Source organism: Fundulus heteroclitus, chromosome 4 (genome assembly GCF_011125445.2).
Source record: "Fundulus heteroclitus isolate FHET01 chromosome 4, MU-UCD_Fhet_4.1, whole genome shotgun sequence".
NCBI lineage: Eukaryota > Metazoa > Chordata > Actinopteri > Cyprinodontiformes > Fundulidae > Fundulus > Fundulus heteroclitus.
In genome coordinates, this window is record NC_046364.1 from 8,013,609 (window position 1) to 8,039,055 (window position 25,447).

At 39.0% G+C, this 25,447-nt stretch overlaps 1 protein-coding gene across 2 annotated transcripts in view; it reads left to right on the plus strand.

The window, feature by feature from the left end:
• The first annotated feature begins 2,410 nt into the window (after nt 1-2,410).
• The window catches only part of bbox1 (butyrobetaine (gamma), 2-oxoglutarate dioxygenase (gamma-butyrobetaine hydroxylase) 1), a 42,678-nt gene continuing 19,641 nt past the window's right edge, over nt 2,411-25,447 (plus strand). Inside the window, exons 1-3 of one of the 2 annotated variants that reach the window (XM_036135980.1) lie at nt 2,411-2,490; nt 6,742-7,183; nt 11,147-11,261. In XM_036135980.1, the coding sequence (XP_035991873.1) occupies nt 6,779-7,183; nt 11,147-11,261 (520 nt within the window). In that variant the 5' untranslated portion in view covers nt 2,411-2,490; nt 6,742-6,778. Of the gene's footprint in view, nt 2,491-4,207; nt 4,408-6,741; nt 7,184-11,146; nt 11,262-25,447 lie in introns of those variants that run through there. The other variant, XM_036135979.1, reaches the window with a different exon arrangement.

Sequence of the window (25,447 nt, forward strand, 5' to 3'; positions counted from 1 at the left end):
CACAATGCGGTGTACAATTTATAAACTATCTAAAGTTAATGGTAAAGTTAATAAAAGAAATAGCTTTTTTTTTTCTACTTCACAATACTGGACTTTTTCTATAAGCTGTCAATTAACATCAAATTTTGTTCACAGTATAACACCAGAAATGCTGTCCAGACAGCCTAACTACCTAATAAATCAAAAAGAATAATAAACTAAATATATCCACAAATATTAACTGACAATGTTGATTGTTAATTAGCGAAAGTAAAACTAGCTCAAGATTTGCACAGAAAATCAAATACAAAATGAGTAGCTGTGTTTTCCATCCATATTCCCCAGGTGTCAAATAGTGTATTGATGGATGGATGGATGGGTGGATGGATGAATGAATGGATGGATTAAAGTATACATGATCTATGTACTGTATATGTGAATTGAATTAGAACTAGAGCATTTTGATTTCAAAATATGAGAGTAAAGTAAGTTTTTGATGTTTTGCAGATAAGATCTGATCACGTTGCCCAGTTTATGTTAGTGTCTTTATTCCTTCCTACTTGTTTTGGTTTTGCCTTTGAATAGTCAATGTTTAGCAGTGAAACAGCTAATTATAGTTCGGGTGAAAGGTCCTAAGATAAGGAACAATAGTCGCATCTCTTTGACCCCCAAGAAGAATGTTTTTCTTAGAAAATGTGTTTACATATACACCGAAGCATTGGTTGTAATTTTCTCTGGCTTTTTTTTTTTCATTGGCTTGCAAAAGTTGCACAAGGTTTCCTGCATCACAACTAAAGGACGTGCCTTTTGTTTGAAAATGGAAGCCCCCTTGCCATGCTGTTTTGTACAAGGAGTGTAGTCTTGTAAAATATATAGGTTATTATTGAAAGTAAATACTGTGAGTACCTTTATAACAGAAAACCTTAACCCGTATTTGTGTTTATGTACGTTTTTTTTTTTTCAACTCAAGGAACGCACCCATCTTTGTGTGTGTGCGTTTCAGATGTTACCGAGATGTAATACTTTGACGGACAAGACTGCAGGCAGCGCTCATGTGATTTTGAGTTTAAAGAAAAAAAAATCTGTATGACAACACACTTAATCAACTGTATTGTGACTTTTAAAATAAACTAATTAAGTACAAAGGACGCTGTTGTTATGACAAACCGGTGGGTTGCGACACTGAATCAAAGCATTTTCTCCCATCATCCTCGTTTTGTCTTCAGCAGTTTGTAATGTCACAACGACTCAGAAGATTTTCATAAAGCTGCATCAGTGGAGGTCCTGTGGTGCTAGGGGATCCCCCACAATGCAACAGCGGCACACAAATAACTTGTAGTCCATAAACTATTACCCCATGGTTAAAAGTTACAAAGTTCCTGGCATGTTTCCTCCACAAGCCTTTGAAGTCCGCGAGGAGTTGTATTCTCAGGCCTCCTAATCACACGTAGGTTGAAGGAAGGAGCTGCTTAGTGGTATTTATGGGGAACGGAGACGTGAGGGTGCGTGCTTTAGGTGCTGCGGTCGGCCCTACAAACAGCCCCGTTTGTTCTGATCCAGCGAGCTGTTTGTTTGTTTGCCTATTTTTTTTTTTTTTGTAATCGCGGTTCAGCCTTTGAAGGTCACAGATAATGTTGTATAAACACACTGACACTCTGAGTCAGAGGAATTAAAATGTCAAAACGCCAGGGGTTGTAAATTACATAACGGCGCACTTTTGCTCACAAAGACTTTGTGCCAACCGATTACGCAGAACATGTAAGATACAGCTGAGGAACCTTTAACCTACTTTGTATGTCTCTGCAGGCAGGGGAAGACACTAGTTTTCTTATTAAAGTTTCAATAGAGAGTGGGTAACATCTAGTGAAAAAGCCCTGTATCAAACAGGGATATTTAAAGTATAAGTGATACCATGACACAATTAGATTTATTTCAAAGATGTGTCACCTAAATTTGTATTCAAAATTTTTTCACAAGAGGCTGGTATTTATTCTTTTTTTTTTTAAGATACGTTATTTCAGTGAATGTTTCAAGCTAATCTACATTTCTTAAATCTAAATAATCTTTACAGGATGTTGCTAAAAAGCTTGCGTGTAAGTGCATTCTCACATGTTGAGATTTCCTGTTTGCAGTCCATTTACTAGATGGATTCCCTGGTTTATAACTGCCTCGCTACATTCTTCAAATATGAATATTTTACAGCTATTTGAGAGTTAAAACTTTACTGATTTCCACATTTTTGTAGAAGCCCAACGACTCTGTGTTATACGACAAACTTACCGGCAGCAAGTTTGCGTGCGTCGTAACCATTACCATCCATTGAGACTTATCTCTGCTCTGATATGAGTCAACTGCCTGTGATCCTGGGTTAATGATTGCAAAACGATGCTTGTATAAAAAAAAAAGAATACCCTGATGTGAACATTTAGTCAAACAATCGTGCTGCGCTCACTGGAACGGATTCTTTCCTCTGCACCTTCAGAACACAAGGAAAGAATTACAGTGAAAGAGGTGAGCCTGAACACTAAAAAGTCAATATTTCATCTCCATGCTAATGATTTTTATAATTTTTGAGATGGATTGTTGTGGGAGTTTCTTGTATAATCCAAAGATCCAAATGACCATAAAACTGTGACGAAGATTGAAAAGAATTTTCACAACATTTTATTCAAACTTTAGTGCCTCTACTAAAACTATGTAAAAACTTCAAGATTAACAATCTTTTGACACTGCCACATACAAATGTCAATTAGATGTGCTACGAGTGGGTTAATTACAATATTCATTTGGCTGTAATCGATTTGGCATAAAACATTGGAGCAACAGAGTTTCTTAAAGGAGCCTACTTCTGTACTATGACTTTACAAATTTCTTCACCAGTAGCTCACTCTGGTTGCATATAAAGTGCTTCCAATGAAATTATCACTGTTGGCTTTTTATATTTTATTTATGTGTTTTATACTTTGTTTTTGCTCTATTTGTCAGTAAACAAAGCACTTTTGTGTATATTTACAATAACAAAACCATGAACCGGAAGTACGATATTGCACATGCAAAAATAAGTAAACGAGGACAAGCAATCGAGCCTACAGACATATATATGACATTGTAATAAAGTTAATAAATAATTGCAATCAAAATGTTCATTCTTACCTGTGAAAGGTAGTGCCAGTAGATCTGGTGTGAATTGGCTGGTCCAAATCCACACAGCACATGAATGAGGCATCTTATCCGAATCACTCCACTATGCCACTTCCAATATGGCGGCAACATCAAGGTGCGATTCAGGGCTCAACAAGGCGTCTACTTGATGCACCTATTGGTGTTCCACCTCTTATTGGAGCACCAACAGGTGCCAATGGTTGCGTAAGAATTTTAATGTAGCTTTTATGTAAACCTTTTTTTTTCCTTTTTGTAAACCATCTGATCCAAAGTCCGAACCAAACTGTAGGCTATACCTAAGCCCAGGAAATGAATTATGGATGAGATGGCATCACGATGCTGTATTTGACACAAATTAAAGAGTATCAGAGATGTTCAAACTTTTTTTTCACATCAGCCACGTTTGTCAAGTCATAAGTACAGAGTATACTATAATTAAATATAATAATAAGAAAAAAATACCTAAAAGTGCAATATTTTATTAAACTAATTAAGATAATCTTCCATTTTTGCCTTACTAAAAAAAACCACACACACACATATATATATATATATATATATATATATATATATATATATATATATATATATATATATATATATATATATGTGTGTGTGTGTGTATATATATATATATATATATATATATATATATATACAAAGGATTTGGATCAGTCTACTTGAAAACATTATAGCTGATTGAAATAAATGAATGAAAAGCAGATTTCGGGGTATCAATTCTGCATTTGCGTCAAAAGTATTGGACAGTGGACCTAATTTATTATGGAATAAAAGAGAATGTAAAAAGTGTGGTTATTTAAAAGATTTTTGCTGAGGGTATTACTTTTTTAAGAAGATTTTATGTTGTCTGTAATAATAATCACCCAAATTATAAACAAAAAGGTCTTCATCTGCATTAACCACGTGTTTTGATGTGTCACATATTTTTTTTTAATAATTTGCCCGGGGGCAAAATTAGCATGGGCGGCACTTTACACACCCCTGGTTTGAACCTCCCTTAGATTATTTCAAGCCAGCTCTTGCGTGGTGAAGCTAACATGATTGTTTATGAAGCTGCTGCTGCACAATAAAGCAGACCCGCATTGAATTTATCAGCTGGATCATGTGAGCCTGAGAACAGAAAGTAGAGCAAAGTTCACACACCCGCCGTCCGGACCGGGGCCGACCTTTCACCTACTTTCCCCTCGCTTAGCTGACAGCTGCGGCGCTGCTGAAGACAAACAGCCGGCCGGCGTCTACACACAGGTAACCTCCGTCCGACGTTTTCACTGCCCTTTTCAGGGCCACTTTAATTCATTAACCTTAGCGGAAGTGGGTACAAGCAAGCCAGCGGTGACTGTTCGCTTCGCCCGCAGCGTCGAACCTGCATTCCGGATGTAGCTTTGAAAGACCGGCGGCGGCTCCATGCTAACAGCCGCGGCTAGCTCATCCTTTAGAGCCGGCTGCTATAGAGGCTGCAGGGGGTGGAAGTCAGCTGCTTTCAACTTAAATGTTGCTGAACTCCACCTTAGGAGCTGTGTGTGTGCTGTTTGTTTCCTTAAACCCACATAATAGTTATAGATTACACCAGATATTTATGTGGTGGGCTATAACTAAACATTGCTAATCGAAGTTAAAAATATATAATGTATGACATTGCTGGCTACTTTTGACAGTCCCTATGTTTTTAAACTTTATTTGTGTCTTTATTCTTCTTAGATTTGGCCTCTCGTGTTTTGAAAAGGGGTTGTTTTATCCATTGATTGGTTGATTGAGCCAAAGATAGGTGGCAAAAGTTATGGGATGATGTAAAAGAAAGGAAGGTGGCTTTATAAAATACAGAAGAGAATTGGACAAATGAGAATAACAGAAAGGAACAGGAGAGAAGAGATAATTATTTCACGGCTTAGAATGGGACACACTGGATTGAATAGATCATTGTTTTTGATAGGTAAACATCAGACAGGGAAATGTGACTGTGGGGAAGATGAGACTGTGGAACATGTCATTTTAAATTGTAATAAATATTGGATTCAGAGAAAAAGGTTGACAAGTAAACTAAGTAACATAACAATTAAACTTGATATTGTTGATTTATTGCAAAAGGAATCAGGAAGCAGAGGATACCAGGTCATATTTGAGTTTTTGAAACAGAGTAGGTTGTATAATAGGATATAGGGTTGTTGTTGGGTTTTTTTTGTCATGCGGTCCACACTCCATACCAGTTGGTGGCGGTAATGCTCACCTAAATGTTTTTTGCCCACCGCCAATAAACTTCAAGAAGAAGAAGATTGGTTGATTGATTAATTGATTGATTGAGTGGTCCAGGGGGGAAACCCAGACATCCCTCTCCCAATCAACATCCTCCAGCTAATTCTGGGAGATCCTGAGGTGTTTTTCCTGGCCAGACAGGGTTCATCCAGCGAGTTCTGGATCTCCACCTAGTAGAACGTCTCCACCCAGGAAAACGACCACTGGGATGCGTCCGGGGGGCATCCTGATTCCCGGACCACCTCCACTGCCTCCTTTCGATGCAGAGAAGTAGCGGCTCTACTTTGAGCTCCCCTCGGATACGAGAGCTCCTCACCCTCTCGCCACTAAGCTGCTCCCTCCAAGGGAAGCTCATTTCAGCTGCTCGTATCTGAGATCTCCTCTTTTCTGTCACGATCCATGCATCACGAAGGTTGGAATGTAGACGGACCTGTAAATCGAGACCTTTGCTTTTCAGCTCAGCATTTCACCGCAACAGGCCCGAGCAGCGCCCACGTCACTGCAGAAGAAGCCCCAATTTGTTTCTTTCCCCATCTCGTTTCATCACAAAAATACTTTAATTCCTCCACGTTAAGCAGAGATTGATCCCGGCTCGGACCCAGAGAGCTTCTTTTATCAAACTTGCACATTGCTCTGCATGTTTTAAATGTTTCTGTACTTAAACACACCCTGATTCGGATGATTCCAGTTTAGCGAAAAGGTTGTTAATCAGCAATCCATTGAAATCAGGCGTACTAAGGCAGGGAAACATCTAAAACATGCAGGGCAGTGTGATGTAGAGCAGCGTTTCTTCACCCTGCTCCTCAGGGCCCACAGTTTTAGATGCGTCTCTGCTCCAACACAGCTGATTCAAATGAACAATCATTTCTTTCGGGTGTTGTAAACCAAGCAAATACCTAAAAGATGCAGGATGGCAGCCCTTAAGGACAGCATTTGGAACCATCCATACACAAAGTTGCAAACAAAAAACTTGAATATGTTTTTTTTATGTGATTTTATATGATTGACAATCAAAAACTACTACATAATTAAGATTAATTATGCATGGCATTGAAATATTTAAAGATCTGAAAAGTGTGGCATGCATTTGTAATCACACTCCCTGAATTAATACTTCAGGGTCTTCCAGCTGTCCATTTCTGTCCAAACAGCTCAAGCTCAGTCACATTGGATGGAGCGCGTCTGAGAAAATCAATTCTAAAGTCTTGCAACAGATTCTTGGCTGGATTTTATTGCGGACTTTGACTAGGACATCACCACCAGTTTTTGAACATTAAAGTAGACGTGCACAGTTCTCATAGCTTCCTTGTCTTTCTGTATTGTTTTCAGTGCTGGGCATCAAGCTACGCGGGGAGAACACTCAGAAATGTGGATGAGTACATTTGCACGTTTTGCCTGTCCTGTCCTGCAAAGGACCGCCCCTCCGATGGTCCGCAAGGCGCTGGGCGCTTGTCATAGGAAGGTGTCGCCTGCAGCCGCGCCACGTTTCTGCACGACCCCGGCGCATCTTCGCGGACATCACACGCTAGGTTCGGCCTCCCTCCCTGTGGCCGGCCCCTCGGTGAGGCACGTCCGTGCTCTGGATGAGGAGAGGCTGATGGCGGTGGAATGGGAAGACGGAGGCCAGAGCTTGTACCCGTTCACCTGGTTGAGGGATAACTGCCAGTGTCCACGCTGCACCCTGCAGTCAGCCGAGGCCCGCTTGCTGTTGCTCGCTGATCTCGACATCCACACAGGAGTGGATTCTGTGGAGGTTACCAAAGACAGCAAGGTAGGTTGTTTCCATAATCTGACCTGTTTCCTAACATGCACACATGCACACACACACACAATGTGTATTTATCGGACTATAAGTTGCAGTTTTTTTCATAGTTTGGCCGATCCTGCAACCTATAGTACAATTTTAAATGATATTTAATTTTAACCAACATGAACCAAGGAGTAAACATTACCGTGTTTAGCTGCAAGAGGGCGCTCTAGGCTTGTGAAAACGTTATGCTGATCCTGTACCACCTAAAAATGAATTGAAACATTAACTTATAGAAAACAAAGACAGAGCGCATGTTTGTATGTTGTTTCGCTGTTTCAGTCTGCATTAACGCAGCGGAACGTCGCGTTGTGCAACTCGCAGGGCCCAGACCGCGACACAACCCTGTTATCGGGCTGTCCGTGAAGCTAACTACAGCTAGCGATAGCTTACACGTCTGTTGGGTCCAGACGGTTTACAACTTTGCTGATGGACGTCAGCTTTATGTTGCTCTGAAACATCCGTGTCGTACTGTTAGCTTAGCGCGTAGCACTGTTATGCCCACGGTCTAATTTAGGCGTAATATCGACAACTTTCAGCATAACGGCCCGAGTAAAACTGGATAAATCTGTGCTGGTTGGAGTTGCTAATTTACCCAAGATGAGAACTTTCCGGGTTGAAGTTGGTGGCTGGTTATGCTAATTTACCCCTATCAACCTCTCAGGTATGTTTCATATTATTCAGCCTGCTGTGGATGCAGCTGTGTAATTGAATAAGTTGCCTTATCAGGTTAAATGTCAGTTTTTAGTCTTGGATTGTGTGAAATAAATTTCTAAATAAATGCGGCTTCAGGTTTTTTTTCCTCTTTATGACGCATTTTTTGACTGATGTGACTTATAGTCAGAAAAATACGGTATGTTGCAAAAACGACACAACAATACTTAATCCTAAACCTTCGTTTTACATTACATTGTGTGGCCTGGACCCAGAAAGCTTTTAATTAGCAGTTCGGCTAATTGTCACTACCGGATAGCACTGGTTGTGTTTGTAGTTTTTAGCCAGCAAAGTCAACAACAGAACTGCCCTTATGAACAGTTCATCTCTTGTATCTCATACATATATTTTAGGCAAACAACAAGGTGGTTACCCGTCTGACATAGATTGCAATCAAGCAAACAAGTGGAACTGCTACTAGTTCAGTTTCTCACCATAAAACAGATTTATGCGATATTGAATTGAACTGAGGGATTTTCTGCCTCTAAATTTAGAGGCAGACATGACCAATTAGGTTAATGTTTTACAATAATACAGAGCCAGCGATACATTTTCTAAGAAAATAAATCAGTTTGGTAGTTTAATTGGATTTTTTTTAACCTTCAAGGGACATTAGAAACTGTTTATCCTTGTGTAAATATTATTCATCGTATTACAATATTACTATATGCTTTGCTATTTATGTATTCATTTAAGTCCTTCGTAGGCCCCTGTATAGACAGAAAAGTGACTTTACTTTCATAGTAAAACAGTTGTCCTTATGAAATGTGCTTATATACAGACTGCTAAAAAAAAAAAACACTTAACACAGCGTAACTCTAAGTCAGTCACACTTCTGTGAAATCAAACTGTCCACTTAAGAAGCAACACTGATTGACAATCAACTTCACCTGCTGTTGTGCAAATGGAATAGACAACAGATGGGAATTAAAGGCAATTAGCAAGACCCCCCAATAAAGGAGAGGTTCTGCAGGTGGTGACCACAGACCACTTCTCAGTTCCTCTGCTTTCTGGCTGATCTTTTGGTCACTTTTGAATGCTGGCGGTGCTTTCACTCTGGTGGTAGCATGAGACCAAGTCTACAACCCACACAGTGGCTCAGGTAGTGCAGCTCATCCACTGAGGGTTGCACTTCAATTTTAAGTGTGGCTCCAAATCCAGACCCTCATGAGTTAATAAATTTGATTTCCATTGATCATTTTTGTGATTTTTTTTAATTATTTTTTTTTAAATCAGCACATTCAACTATGTAAAGAACAAAGTCTTTCATAAGAATATTTTATTAATTCAGATCCAGCATGTGTTATTTTAGTGTTCCCATTTATTCTTTTGATCAGTGTGTATTTATGTATGTACACAATTTCCTCTAAGCTTTTGTAGTTTATTTGGCTGAATTGAGACATTTTGTCAAGTTCTAGCTGGAAACAGCGTTGGTACTGAATTTGATATGGATGTACAAACTGATCCTCTAATCTTTAGGACTTTCTCAGTAAAGAAGTTGCCAAATTCATTGCAGGCCCTGGTGGAGTGGAGTTCAGAAGCCACGGACACAGGAGGGTTTGTTAACCTGTCGACCGTGTCAAATAAGACACGAGCATTAATAATGTTCTTGTTAATGATCTCAGAGAAGAAAGATTCTCTTGCATTTTTCAGTTTTAAGTTATATCTTTAAAGTTTATAGATGTCATAGTGAACCTGGAGTTTAGTCTTTCTCCACCTGCGTTCAGCTTTTCGACATTCCCTTTTTTCACCTCTAACTGCTGGAGCATTTCTCCAAGGAGATTTCTTTTCTTCCCAGAAACAACTTTCACTTTAACTGGAGCAATGCAGTTAATGATGTCTGAGACTTTAGACTGAAAGTTATCTACTAGCTCATCTACTGAGTTGCAGCCCAAGGTTGAAGTATCAGAGTAAGCTTGAATAAAAGTTTCTGTGGCATTATCCTTAAAGATGTGTTTTCTTATGATGTCCCTTTGGCTAAATGAGTCACTGGAAATAATGCATTCAAAGGTAACAGAAAAGTGATCAGATAGGGCAACATCAGTTACATTGACCTGTGAAATGTTTAGACCTTTAGTGATGATCAAGTCTAGAATATGTCCCTGTTTGTGCGTTGGCTGTTTAACATGTTGAGTTAAACCAAAGTTTCTAAGTGTGTCACTCAGTTCTTTTGCACCACTATCTTCAGGGTTATCAGCAAGTCTCCCACAATAATTAATCATAATTAATAATTAGTCATAATCAACACATATCACAGATAGGAGATCATTAAAATAATCTAAAAGGTTTGATTTAGACTTAGGAGGCCTGTAAATATTCAAGAACACAGTTCATACCGGGCTCTTTACCTGGAGAGCCAAATAGTCAAAAGATTAGAATTTCTCAGAAACACCTTTTTAAAGTTTAGTGAGTGATTATTTTAGTCACATTTATGTAATCTGACTAAAATAACCCCTCTATTGCCTTTTGCTTTCTGTACCTAGATTGACTAGATAGCCTTGTACTTTACACAGTTTTTCTCTGAATTCTTTGAAAAGGTCATTCTCCCTACTAGTTATTTAAAAATACTGAAAATCTGGCTTTATCACCCTTCAAAAAGCATTTGAAGGGTGCCTTCAAATGCTTTTTAATTAAAAATTGTTGATATGAATCCAAATATCTTTAAAATATATTTCTCCATTTGTGGCCTGAGCACTTGTGAATTTAAATTTTGTTCTGATATTTTAAAAAAGCAAACTCACATCACATAATATGTAAAAACGGCTAATTTGATTCTTTTTTTGATAATGTGTTGCAGCTAGGGCTGGACAGTATATTGAGATTTTAAAAATATCGAGATTATTGTGAAAAGGATGTAAGATGAGAATACATCATTTGTATCGAAATGGTCTTTGTTGAGTTAAAATTATACTTTGATGTATTCCTGTATTATACAGCCATTTCTCATCTTTATCTACAGCTGTTTGTTAAAACAAATATGCCTGTTAGATATTTGGGATAAAGCTTTGATGTAGAGATACCTTTTTAAAATTACTTTATGGAAAGAAAAACATATCAAGATAAATATTGTGTATTGGCATTCGGCTTAAAAATATCGAGATTTTGTATTTGGTCCATATCGCCAAGAGCCCTAGTTGCCACAGCAAAATGTTCCAGAGTTGAAAACATGGGACTGCCTTTGAGGAGAATCTTTATTCAGTTTTGTGTCCTCAGGTTTCCATTGTGTGGCCCGACCAGCACATGAGCGTGTTTGATGCAGAGTGGCTGAGAAAACGCTGTTTCTCTGCCGCTGCCAGGCAAGCAATGCAAGAGGAGCTTTTCCTCAATGGTGAGTTTAACTTTTGGTTTTCCATATTTTAGAACTTTAACTTGTAGGTCCTCTTTCTATACCCAAGTATTGTTCTCAACAAAAATGTAGCAAACCGTTTTGAAGGTAGAGTTTGTTACAGAGCTGTTACACAAAAGGTGTCAGACGAACCTCTAAAGTTGCCAGTAAAGTCCTTTTTATTTCTCGGAACATAAAATATTAAAGACTATTTGTAGAAACGGTAGCCTGAGACATTGGTCCCAGTTATGGCAATCTTAAGAGCTTGATTTAAACATGCACATATGATATTGGAGAGCTGCTTCGTTGGACGTGTAAAAGTCACAGTATTGACTGGACTCAGATAACATGATACATGTCTGGTGATGCAGCGTGGACTCCGTGTGTTGTTAAAAACAACACACGGAGTCCACGTTCACAGTACAGGTGTTGGGGCTCAATTCCAATTATTTTTATTTATTTATTTTTTCTGAAATGAATGTGTTTTTTTGTTTTTTTTGTTTTGTGCTGCCATCAACCTAGAGTCTGAGTTTGAGACCCCAGAATGACCCACATGCACAGAGGACAGACTTGCATCTTCTGGTGCAGAGTTATGTTGTGTCTTAAGCTTGTGAAGTAAAAAGTCGGATCAAATGCTACATAACCGTTTGTACTGCGGACTCTTTGAACATCACTGGATACAAATCTGATTTAGTAACACATATGGAAGCGGAAAAATTCAGATTTTTTTTGGAATTGGGCCTTTCAGACTGCCTTGAAAAAAACAGATTTACGTCACATTTCCCGGCAGTTTGAATGTAGCCATAGCGTCGGCACTATTAGTATTAAAGTACTGTTATCATTATTAAAGTACCTAGCCTAGATTGTAGTTTTAGTGTATAAAACTCATTAACATACTAACTAATCTGTGGTAGGAACTGTCTATAAACTGTAGAGAAAACTGGCCACAATTTAGACGAGAGCTAATATGGTCATTAAATGCTACATACTTTTTTATTTTATCTTTGACTTATTTGACAGAGACAGTGTCCATTAATTAACATTGCTGCAAATGCACCAGAATTAGCCAAAAGGCTATTTTTCATCTGTTGTCCCTGGACAGATCTTAATAAATATATACAGCAGAGACACAAGATGGAGCATGGTTTGCAAAGTATGCATTAACACAGGGTTACAGGCAAAGCCCTGAGCCTGTATTTACCCTTTATCTAAGTCTTGTTGAACACCAAATAACATGGTAATATGTCCTCGTTTATCAAACATTACAAAAAGACACATATTGGTATAACGTCCTCTAAGAGAGGGCTTTAACTTCCATAATGTGCGTCCATGATATTTGTCGTTCAGATCGGGTCTGTCAGATGAATTTATCATGAAGGTCCCTTTGGTGTCACAATTTAGATTAATTTAGTGTACTGTGGTTTTGTGACGTATTGGTGGTAGATGATATCAGCAGAAAGTTGCAGCTTTTTAACATGCGTAATGGTGAAGAAATCTGTTTCATAATGAGTCCGAGCTCCTTCCACATATATTAACAATGATCTAATGTTGGGTGTTATGTTCCACTGTAAAAGGTAAGACTTAAAAATTAAACACCCTGGCAAAACGTGCTGCAGATATTTGTCTGCTTTGAAACTGGTGATCGCTTTCCAATTATTGTTGATCTAATGGGCGAAGAAATTAATTCTTAAGGAGGCCATAAATCACAACGCAGCTGTCTCACAATTAAAATGAAGAACAAACACTTTGCTGAATTACTTAGTTTCAGAGCTGTAACTAAGGGCAATTTATCAGCTTGCCAAACAGCAGGTGTTCATAAATAAATAGCAAACCAGCATGTGAAATAAAAGCTTATCACTCATGACAATTCATCTCGTGTGACAACATGGATGTGCCTTTGCGATATACGGCACAAGGATAACCCACAAACGTGACTAAAGGAAACACTTTTTACACTCTCAGAGTCATAACAATTTTTTATTCATCTAGTTTTAACCCAATACAGTTTAGCTCATAGGTAAATGAGGCCGAAAGTTATTCAAGTGGCAAACATTTTAATTTGATCTCCTGTTTTTCTTTTTTGTTTATGCAAGTACCACAGATTTGTTGCAGAGTTACATTTTGCCAGCAATACTGTTTTCTCAGTCCTTTTTTTGTTGAATGTTCTGTCCTCCTCTACATATTTTTTTAATTTAAAGCGTACATTTCTAAAATAAACTACCGGTAATAACAAAAATGAACGCCTAAGTATGATATTTACGGCTGTCGTGGGGGGAACCTGGAAAAGCAGTTTCCTTTTCTTTTTTTTTTTAATTGAAATATAATGAGTAATCCTTAGCCAGTGGTCACAGCTTGAATTCAGTTGATAAATGCAACGTGCATTTTTTATTTAGGCGCTACCAAGCAGCCAGCGTGTATGTGTGTGGCTGTGAAAAAGACTATTAGGTCCTACCCAGACATGAACATTAATGGCTTCATCAATCTGGTTAAGCGATTGTATTCAGTCATTCAGACGTAGGCCACTTTCATGTTAATGTTCCTCACTGTTTCATTCAAACAGTGACAAAAAGAGCCATGGCGGGCACTTGAGTATCGCCATTTGCATAAGTGAGGTACTTCAGTTTTCATGCGGTTGCAATTTTTTATTTTTTTTTAAACATGTCTTTGAATAAATGATAAAAAAAATTATTTTATTTTTTTGCAGGTTTGGGTTATATGTATGAAAAAGAAGATTTTTGAGATAAATGTGACTCAGAATCTCAGTTTCTTTAGATTTAAGGGTTTTCTCCTCAATGTTAGACGTTGACAAATATTAGTGCTATCTTTGAAGGTCAGTGAAACAATGCTTTATTTTTACTGAAAGATGAATTAGTTCAAAACAATTGCTCAATGTATACCTGCCTGCCTTTAGCATGTGAAAAAGGGGACAAATACACTAAAAGAAATAATGTTTTGATTCTAAATGGACATTGTTGTTTTACCCCAGAAGAGACCAATGTTTTTAGTGATTTTTTTCACATTTGTAAATGTGCACATTTATTCTTACTTAGTATCATAGATGCCTGCAAGCGTTTTATTAGCCATTCAGCCTATTTAAAGGGCAGAAAAAAACGCTCCAGGGTAGTTTGGTATTGTGTGCACCACACCGAACATGGAGCAGAGAAAGCAAAGGTCAGAGCTTCCTGACAAGCTTAGATTATAGGTATCCATGTTGAAGGCAAAGGCTATAACACCTATTTTCAGCAGCTTCCTTTGGCCACGTTCTGAGACGAAGAACTGTAACCCCAGGGTGGTCAAACAGATAGCGCAGATAGTGAGGGGGGGGAAAAGGAAGGAAAGCACTCAAAACAATTCAGGCTGTACTCTAAAATAAAAGGTGCATAACAATTTAAACCATAACCACCTATTTTAAACCACAAAACACTTCATGTTGGCTAAATTTCAGGTTCCCGGGAGACAAAACTAGAGCTTTTCGGCCGGTTGTCGCATTTCTATGTTTACAGTAAAAAAAGTCAAGATTTGATAAAAGGACAGCACAAAATTACTGAAAAACATGGAGGGGGTCGTTTTTTTGTTTTGGGTTTTTACTGCCGCATCTGATTTAGGGAACCTTGAGTCTGAGCAGGACGCAGTGAAGTCTCAAGACTACCGAGGCATCTGGAAGCAAAACGTCCTACCCAGCGTCAGGAAGCTAAAAGTCCGATAAAAGGGCCTTCAAGAGGCTAATAACCCAAAACACACTGGTAAGGGCAATAATGAATAGCTGAGAGAGAACACTGGACTATTCCTGAATGAAAGCACAGATCCTAAATCATGACTTTAAGAGTGGAAAATGTGTCAATGCTGATATCTATGCCATTTTAATTTTGTTTGATTATGTGAAATACACTGCCTGGCCCAAAAAAAAACACAAGATGTATTTGCACCCAGTGTTGCATTAAGTGTTCACCAAGATCTTACATTGATGATGGTAGTCTGCCCACAAAGGCTTCTCCAGCAAATCCCAAAGATTCTCAACAGGGTTAAGGTGTGGACTCTGTGGTGGCCAATCCATGTGTGAAAATGACGTCTCATGCTCCCTGAACCACTCTCTCACCATTCCAGCCTGATGAATCCTGGCATTGTCGTCTTGGAATATGCCCGTGCCATCAGGGAGGAAAAGAATCCACTAATGGAATAACCTGGTCATTCAGTATATTCAGATAACCTCATTCTTTGAACACATACTGTTGCTGAACCTAGACCTGACCAACTGCAGCATGCCCAGATCATAGCGCTGCCCCCACAGGCTTGTACAGTAGGAGCTAAGCATGATGGGAGCATCACTTCACCTGCATCTCTTCTAATCCTGATGCGCCCATCACTCTGGAACAGTGTAAATCTGGACTCATCAGACCATGTGACCTTCTTCCTTTGCTCCAGAGTCCAATCTTTATGCTCCCTGGCAAATCTTTTCCGGTTAGCCTCACTAATTAGTGATTTTCTTAAGGCTACACAGCTGTTCAGTCCAAATCCCTTGAGTTCCCTTCGCATTGTGCATGTGGAAATGCTCTTACTTTCACTATTAAACATAGCCCGGAGTCCTACAGTTGTTTTTCTTCAATTTTAACGATCATTCAGTTGGAGGTAAATAACTTGTTGCCAGGTGAAACAAAATCGCCCATGCTTTAATTATCCAACGGGAGGCTTTTACCATTTGCCCTTAAATCCAGGTAGTGACTTTTTCTTTGGCCAGGCAATGTATTTAACTATATCATTAACCAAACAACGGGTCTAAAACACTACTTTTTAATCAGCGCATGATATGAAGGTCAAGATCAGTTCAAAGGGGGTGTTAATCATTGTCGGTTGTTTTGGTTGATAAAGGGCCAACAATGAGACGACCCCAAAGGCTGTTCAGTCATTTTGTGTCACTACTGGTAGCATGAGGTGATACCTGCACCCTACAGAGGTCACTCAGGTAGTCCAACTCCACCAGGATGGTACATCAACTATGCGCACCATTGCCAGAAGGTTTGCTTTGCCTTCCGGCACAGTCTCAAGAGCATAAAGGAGATTCCAGGAGACGGGCAGTTACTCTATGAGAACTGAACAGCGCCGTGGGAGGTCCTGAACCCATCTGCAGGATGGGTATCTGCTCCTTTTGTGTAAGGAGGAACAGGACGGGTCCTGCCAGAATCCTACAAAGTGATCTCCAGCAGGCCATTGGTGTGAATGTCTCTGACCAAATCATCAGAAACGGACTTCATGAAGGTGGTCTGAGTGCCCGATGTGTTCTAGAAGGCCCTGTGCTCAGTGCCCGGCACCGTGGAGCAGGACTGGTGTTTACCCTGGAGAGAGAGAGAGAGAGAGCGCTGGAGTTGGCTGGTCTGGCACTGGCGCCCTGCTCTCTTCACAGATAAAAGCAGGTTCAGTCTGAACCGCTGGGTGACATTTTGGTGTTTCAGCAAATCGGACTCGCCTACCGCATCAGTTTTTCAGTTTCATTTTCTCTGTGACTTTGAATCAAGCCCTCTGTGGGTGGATAGTTTTTATGCCCATCAGATGATGTGGCATACTTTAGTTCCTAACAACCATTACATTTCAGTTTGGATATCCAGAATGTTTATTTTCTTCTAATTTAGATCTGATGTTTTCAATGTGTTCCTTTTTTTTATTTTTTTTTCTGCTGTGTGTGCAACTCAGTTCAAGTATTTTTAAGTCTCTTATGAAGGCCCAGTAAAGAATAAAAAGCTTAAACTTCCATTTATAACATCATAGATGTGTACAAACCTTAAACTAATAGTTAATTCAAACTTTTTATTTTATTTTATTACAGCACTCGTTATATGTACGAGTGAATCAACAATACGTGCCTGCATTTCATTTCATAAATCCTCTAAATCTGTCTTATTTTGAGAGTATCTGCGGTTCACAGAGCTCTTCAGAACAACCCAGAAGCTTTTAATAAGATCCTGGTTTGGGTTCTGGTTGTGCCTTTCCCAAATTGTATCCAAATCTTCTTCCAATTAAGTGATTCTTTTGTTGATTTAGATGTTTGTTTTGGGTCACTGTCTTGCTAAAGGGAAACATTTCTTTCCATCTTCAGAGTTATAAAAGAAGTCTGAAGGATTTTGAGCCCATATTGAATGGTTTTGGGAACTATTCATAATCCCCCTCATCGTTACAGAGGAAGTGAAACCCCTCCAAAGCATGATGCTGCCACCGCCATACGTCACTTATTTTTTTGCATCATATGGTTTGGCGTTGTGGCCAGAAAGTTCAACCTTGGTTTTATCATACGATAGCACATTTTGAAGACACATTCAGTTAGTTTTTGTAAAATCTCTTTAGAATTTAAAAAAATGAAAAAAGACTGTTGTGTTGCCAGCTAACCCTATAGCCCAGGCATAGGAAGAGTACCAGAGAAATTCCTCCACCTCCTTTTTAAAGTTTCCCTTCGGCTCTTGGCAACGTCCCTGACCAGTTTTCTTCTTGTTTTTTCAGCGGTTTTAGGAGTGGCGTCCCGTTCTTCATTGTGTTCCGCGGTACATCTAATCCTTTGGGAATGTTTTGGACCATTTTCTTAACCGATTCCTTTTGAAGAGCGTGGCTTTTGCTGTGAAATTAATGTCAGAAAAAGCCAATTAGAACAGCTCAACTTTTATTTTGGGTTCATCAGAGATACGTCAACAGGTTGCATTGATTCGAAGGTCTTGGGTAACTCTGAACGCAGTCCAATCTGAAGTTTTAGGAGCGTGCTGCATTTGTCTTCAATCAAATTGTGTCGGTTCTAGAATTTATTACAGTGGAAAAATTTACTTACAAAAAAACCCCCTGTTGTTTTAACAGGGTTGTGTAGATTTATTCAGAATCAGAATAAATTTTACTTGGCCATGATCGCGTGCACCATCAAAGAATTCGACTTTGCTTACCGCACTCACAACGTCCGGATATTCGGTATAAAATATGAAAAGTTATAAACTTATTTAGCTTCACAGCAGCGTAGCTGACTGATCAGGCTGTAAGACGTGTAACTTGTACGTTCACTATAAAAGTTACAATGACCAACCTAGTCATAATTAAGATGTAAAGTTTCACCGTAACTTGCCTTTGGTAATTTAAACCAACCATTGATCTGTTCAGTTGCTTCCTGTTTCAGTACGCTAATTATAATAAAAAAAATCCCTTGATTTAAACTCTTCTTAAAAGCAAAGCAAGGAAAAACTGTACAAGAACGCCGGTTTTCTTAAAGACTGCGTGGGAACTCATTTTACAGTACATTTCCAACGGCTCGGCACACTTCTCAGTCTGCCAGACAGCGGAGGAGAAAGTTCAGCTGTGGAACAAGGTAGCAGCACTTCAGTGGAGCGGGGGATGGACTGCAGTCCGTTTGTGTACACACACGTGGTCCTGAAGGACCCACAGGGCTGAGCGGCTCTTGTTCCACACTGATTAAGAGTTTATGTGTGAGTGTGTGTTTAAACTTCAGAAGTCCTCCATTCATGTGGAAGGATAAACAGATCCCCCCTTGTAGCAATTTACAGATGGATAGTCATTTTATGACTTTTTTTTTTTTCTTCTCAAGCTATTACCTCTGTGCCAGAAGGACTCCAGGAAGACGCTGCTAAGCTCCTGGACTAAGACAATCAAACATGACGTGTGTACACACACGCTCCTTGAGTTTAATTATTTCCTCCTGAGCTCCAGTCTTACATTTCTTATCCCAGACTAGAAAGGCCACCTTTACCTAAAAAGATGAATGCCGCTTGATTTTACTCCGCTTCTCGCTCCTTTCTTCTCTGTTATCTCAATTCCTGAAGCAAAACTCACACTTTGAATTTCTGTTGTCGTTTTCACGCAGCGCGGCTAGATTTTTACAGGCCCAAATCTGCCTTCAGCGCTGCAGCTCTGAGAGTGTGGCACGCAGGGGACGCTGAGGTCAATATGATAATTGGAGCTTTGGGGTTATTATTCACCCTGTACTAAATCTTCTGTTTCAAGTTTTGAGGTAATGTTTTTTTACTTCGGGTTGTACGTTTCCATGGAGTTTCGCATCCGAAACCGCAGCGCGCAGTTCACCAGAGGGACATAAATAATTCATTTTCCAGCATGCATTTAGATGTGTCGTGCCAAGACTGTAACTATTTCATGTTTCTTTTCTTCCATGTATTTCATGTTAACTCGACGGGATTGAGATTTTGTCTCCTGCACATTTAAAACAGCGTTTTATGTGGACAGCGACTCTCCATTTCGGGTTTAGGCTTCACTTCACAGGATAATTCCTGTTTTTTTATAATTCTCACATGTTAACTGTAAGAGTATATATGTTCATTGGCCACTTGACAATAGGGGGCGCCATTCACAATTTCAGGAAAAAAAAAGTCATGACACGATAAAATAAAAATTCAAAATAAAAAGTAATTATCACATCTATCCTCTCATAAAATGTGCCTGCACTGCAAAGAGGGAGCTAAAAGTAAGTGAAATTTTCTTCAAATCATTGTAATTTGCCTTGATTAGAGCAGGAAAATAAAACTATTTGCCAATGGAATAAGATTCTTACGCTTAAAATAGGAATAATTCATCTCCATCGTCTAATTTCAAGTGCAGGATATCTAATTATCTTATTTTAGAGATGAATTGTTACTATTTTAAGTGCAAAAATCTTACACCATTGGCAAATAGTCTTATTTACATGCTCAAATCAAGGAAAAATACACTCATTTCAAGACATTTTTACTTATATTTAGTTCCCTTTTTGCAGTGTGACTTTTGATTTCTCACCATTCCCGTTCCATTTTTAGTTTATTTCTTTGTGTAGGCCTAATTTCAACTTCCACGCAACTTCATGCTGGTCTCTAATTGGTTACTTAAAGATTCTTCCTCAGCTGTGGCCAATCAGCGCTTTCTGTGCCGTTCTTCATCCAATCAGACTATTTTATCAAATGTGTCAATCAAATACACACCCCTGGCAGCTTAGATGCAAAAATGTCACTCAAACATATGGAGGCAACAGGAAGAGTCAGACTGCATTAACAAAACACAGGACAGGATGGCGCAGCAGGGAAAAATTGGTGATTTATTTACTAAATAATTATTTAACGAAGCTTTCGCTGGATGGGGAAAATGAAAGGTATAAATGCACTTAGACCGGGAGGACAAGACTTCAAAATCTAGCAGCAGGCTATTGACTGCGGACGGATTTATGTTCAAGTTTGTTGATAATAAAGCAATTATCACCAGCCGCCACAGTATTTATTCCTCGGTTAAGTCTCCATTTGTTTCCACCATAAGTGTGGTAGACCCACATGCAACTGTCAGTGTGTTGCACAGCTTCTCCAGGAAAACCTGAACTATGTAACGCTTTGAGAAGCGGTATGAGTCAGTGAAGCATCAAAAAGGCTGATGTCTGTATAACTGAGGGACTTATTCAGACCCCTCCATCTGTCTCTGCCATATGGAAAACTGATTTAAAGCGAGGGTCAAGAAAAAAAGCTGCATGTTCAGAGAAATACAGTTTCGCTCCTGTCAGTATTTCCTTTCATGGGAATGAGCAGATCGCTGAGTCTCCACATTCATGTTACACAAGTGCAAACTCAGAACTTTCTGCTTTTAACGAACTGGAGAGTTCTTAAATGTTGATCTGTTCTATATGTTCATCTTTTAACCATCATGGGTGGCTTTTACTTTTTAAGACGGTGATTTGTAATAGCTGACGACAACCCAAGGCACTTTAGTTTGAAGTTACACAAGTGAAGTCTATTCTTAGATCATTGTGCAAACATCTTTTTTAGATTTTTAATTGTTTACAATGACAGAGCATCTTGTTCTACACGCATGTTTCACAGCTTGTATAGTTGCTCTTTGGATTCAGGTCAACTCCCAGATGGAAAGGTTGACATAAAAGCAAGTTTTTAAGATATTTATTTGTTTCTTTTTGTGAAACGAAAAGGAGGGAGGGAAATCAATTAATCAGATTTGGTATAATAAAGTTGGAGATTTAATTTCTAAGCCATATCGCCCAGCACTATTTTAAAAGCATAATCCTTCATTTCAAATTACAAACATATCCAGGCATTTAGGAAATTAAAATAATTTAGGTAATCCTGACAGTAAAGATTTAGTCTGATTTAATGTCAAACACAAAGGGAAAATGATCATGTGTCTGTAAAGATCTTTTTTTTTTTTCAATTGGATGAAAAAATATTGCTTTCTGTACCTTTTCTTTATCGTTTTATTTCATTTTATTTTGGCTTTATGCTTAGTTTTTGTTACAAGAATGTCTGAAACTAACTCCCAGGAATATTTTTGACAAGATCAACACGAATAAAAATTAAGCTAAATTGTTAAAACTGGAAGAAATGGACAAAATATAAATTCAAAGACTTGAAGCAGCAAAAAATAAATACATGAAAAAACACCAAAGAGTATCCGGCCTGTCAGAAAAGTTCTTCTGCAAATGTGAGTATGCCTGCTTGCTTTGCACTCAACAGAATCGAGCGGAGCACTTCTTAAAAGATAAATGTAAAGATAAAAGTTTCCTCTGTACAATATTTTGACACTGCCGAGAGCAGTTGGTCTACGGATAGTTGGCCAGACCACTTCTCTGTTCATTCCTGAATAGCTACTTTCTTTTTATCGAAATGCTTCTCCACACCAGCCTTTACAGTGGCCACAGTACAGGTCAATACAACCATATTTATTCTCTTAAGTTGTCCCCGCGTTTTATTATAACCAGAATCAGAATCAAGTTTAATCACCAAGTAGGTTTGCACATACAAGGAATTTGACTTGGTGATGATGGTGCAGACAGAAATAGGAATACAATAAAATACAATAAAATAAAGTAAAATTGAATAAAATCAATATATATATATATATATATATATATATATATATATATATATATATATATATATATATATATATATATATATACAGAAGTAATATACATTCAGTAGACTGTGCGTTAATGTAACGCACAGTCTACCACAAATGATAATGTATTTTAGTGAGATTTTATGTGACGCAGCCAAAAAAGGTGGAATATTACTGTAAAGAGGAAGGAAAAGAACACATGGTTTGATATTTTGTATATGCATTTTTTTTTTTTTTTTATAAAAGTGTGGCTTGCACATGTATTTTGCCCGTTTTTGGTCTTACACCCCTAAATAAAGTCAAGCAGCTCCCTTCAGAAGTGGTCTATTTAGTAAACGGGGTCAAATGGACTGTCATTTTTTTTTGTCTCTATAAACCCAGCAGCTCTTGGAAGGCCTCAGAGGTTTGTTGGAGAACATTAGTAAACAAACCGCCTAATGAGGAGCCAGGAGCACAGCAGACTGCTGCAGGATAAGGTTCTGGAGCTGGGATAGGATATAAAATAACATCACGAAGATGTTAACGTGTCAGGAAGGATTGGTTAGTTCATCCTCTGAAAATAGAAAAGGACATGAAATGACGAGACTGCAGACCTACCAAGACATAGGTGTCCCCCTAAAGTGACCGAACTGGCCTCAGATCTGTCCAAAGAAGTCTCCTTTAAACTGTCACAAGCCACGTGGGGCCACAGCAAACACGTGGGAGAAGCTGCTCTAGTTATGTGTGACCATAATTAAACTTGGCTTATATGCATACTCCTGTGTGTGTGAAGGAGAAGTAGCAGCAAAGCACATCCCCCTGATCGCACCGTCCCCACTTTGAAACACGGTGGCAGCAACTCTGCCGTGGGAACCGCTGCTCAGCAGGGAAGGCGAGGCTGGTCAGAGCTGATGGGTGTAATGAATGGATCTGAACGAACGGGGCAAAGTGGGGGTAGAAAACCTGTTGGAGGCTCGTTAAAATGGCCCAGCTGAAATCCAGATCCGCATGCAGTTAAGAATTTATGATGAAGCTTGGAAAGCAATGTTCACAGAACTCTCCATCCAGTCAGTTTGAGCTATTTTTTAAAAAATTTTTAAGAAAAAGTTGGTGAAATATGAGATCTCTACGTGCATCACGGGTAGAGGCACGCCCCTAAATACTTTTAGCTGTAAACGTGATTCTACGACACGTTGACTTGGCATGAATACAAATGCACACAACACTGTTTAGATGGTTCCTTTAAAAACATTTTAAATAATGATGCACTTCTCTGTATTGGTCTAACACAGGGGTCACCAACCTTTTTAAAACTGAGAGCTACTTCATTGGTGTTGAGTCACGCGAAGGGCTACCGGTACTGACCTTTTGAACTAGAAGAGTCAGAGTTCATCTTAACTTTTCACATAAAGTTAAAGTATGCATAATCAGGAGGAATAACGGAATAAAATAAAGTTTTAGATGCAGCTGACTGGTGAATTGTGCTTTTTTTTTTTTTTTTTTTTTTTTTAGAACAGGCTGGTGGGCGCCACATGTGGACCTCGGGGGCTACTTGGTGCCCGCGGACACGAAGTTGGTGACCCCTGGTCTATTACATAACATTCCAATAAAGTTTATGGATGTTTGGGATTGGAAATTACAAAGTTGAAAAGTTTAGAGGGATGACTACTTATGCAAGGCACCGTAAGGATATCCGAGAACAGTATTGATTTCTTGACTTAATGGGGATATTTATTAACCTGACCCTAGCCAGATGTATTTCGCTCCGCCTAGCTCCACTATCATCCATCTGGAACAGATCCATAGGAATTGCCTTTTTTGAAGACTGGGCCTTATCAAAAATCCTTGCATATGATTGGATAAGGCACATGTCTGTCATCTTTATCGACGTGCTATTTCAACCACTCACACCGAAGCTAACCCGTGACGCTGATGAGAGCGACGCAGGAAAAAACAAAACTTGCTAAATCCGGTCGGGAAAAGGGTGAAAACATCGTTTCCACCAACAAAAGCCTTCACAGCCGTTCTCTGATGTTCTTTTAATGAAACAATATTAGGTAGATTGGACAACACAGAAGAAATAGCAGCATCAATGTTAGCGCTTGCTTCCTCGATGCGAGCCGCCATTGTTGTCTAAATCAAAACAGTCTCACGTCACGGTCGCTTCTCCACTACGTCACATCTATGAAACTCCAGCCCTGCGTCCTGATTGGCCAGACAATAAAATTGGTTGGAGAAATCACTCTCTATGGAAGATGTCCCGGATGGATGTGAGTGAAGCTAGGCGGAGTGATATCAATCTGGCTAGAGTCAGGTTAGATATTTATATCATGCTATTAAATCCTATTCACATTTAAATAATTCAGTTGTGGTGTATATAAAGTGGAACTGCAATGTTTTGAGCTGTGCTGAGGTTCGTCTGAGAGCAGCTCGTTTTGGTGCTGTCTCTTTAAATTTAAAGGAGGCTCATCACACCCCATTCCACTCCACCCCTTTCAGTCATTTTTGGATTATGCTGGGAACGGTGTAGTACATTGTTAATGCTCCCAACAACCAAACATTTTGACTCATTTACTTAACGCCATCCTTGAGCTTTGACTACAAAATCGTGGCGAAAAATAAATAAAAACGGCGGATTTGCTTAATTGGTCAGCCTTGTTTAGCAATTCTGCAAAAAATAGTTTGACGATATTCTTTTAAAAAACATGAGACTCAAGAAAACTGAACAGATTAGAAAAAATATGTCCCAAACATAAACATATTTACGCAGCACCTGGACCGACTGCATTCAACTTTTCTGCTTGCCAAGAGACTCCAAGAACACAACAAAATGTGTTTAAGGGCTAAATTTGCTTTAGTTTTGGATTGACATCTGGTGCTTCACCCATCAGTAGAAATTGTCTACTTGAATACTGGTGAAATACTCTTTACCAATTTTTCTAACCTTGGGGTCGCACCGCAATGGGATTTCAGTTTTTTTTTATTTTTCTCCCCCGTCCTGACAATGTGAACTTTAAACGTTTCACGTCACTGAAGAGACGGAGGATTTGAAATCGTTCCTGCGAAAGCTTGTGTCACTCACAATGCAGTTGTCTGCGATGACTCCCGCTTCCACCAATAAATCTGTCATCCATTTACTCCACGCCTGCCAGATGCTTTCAATATTTAAACCATGTCATCATCTTAAGCCTCCCATTTTGTGCTTGTCATGTTTGTTTAGTTGAGACGGGAATTATGACAAATTTCATGTCACTGTGTATGCAACGAGGTAAAATTATGCCCAGAGATTGATATTTAGTAAATCTATTCTGTCTTGCTGCTAAAGATCCCATTACGATCCTCACCCTCAG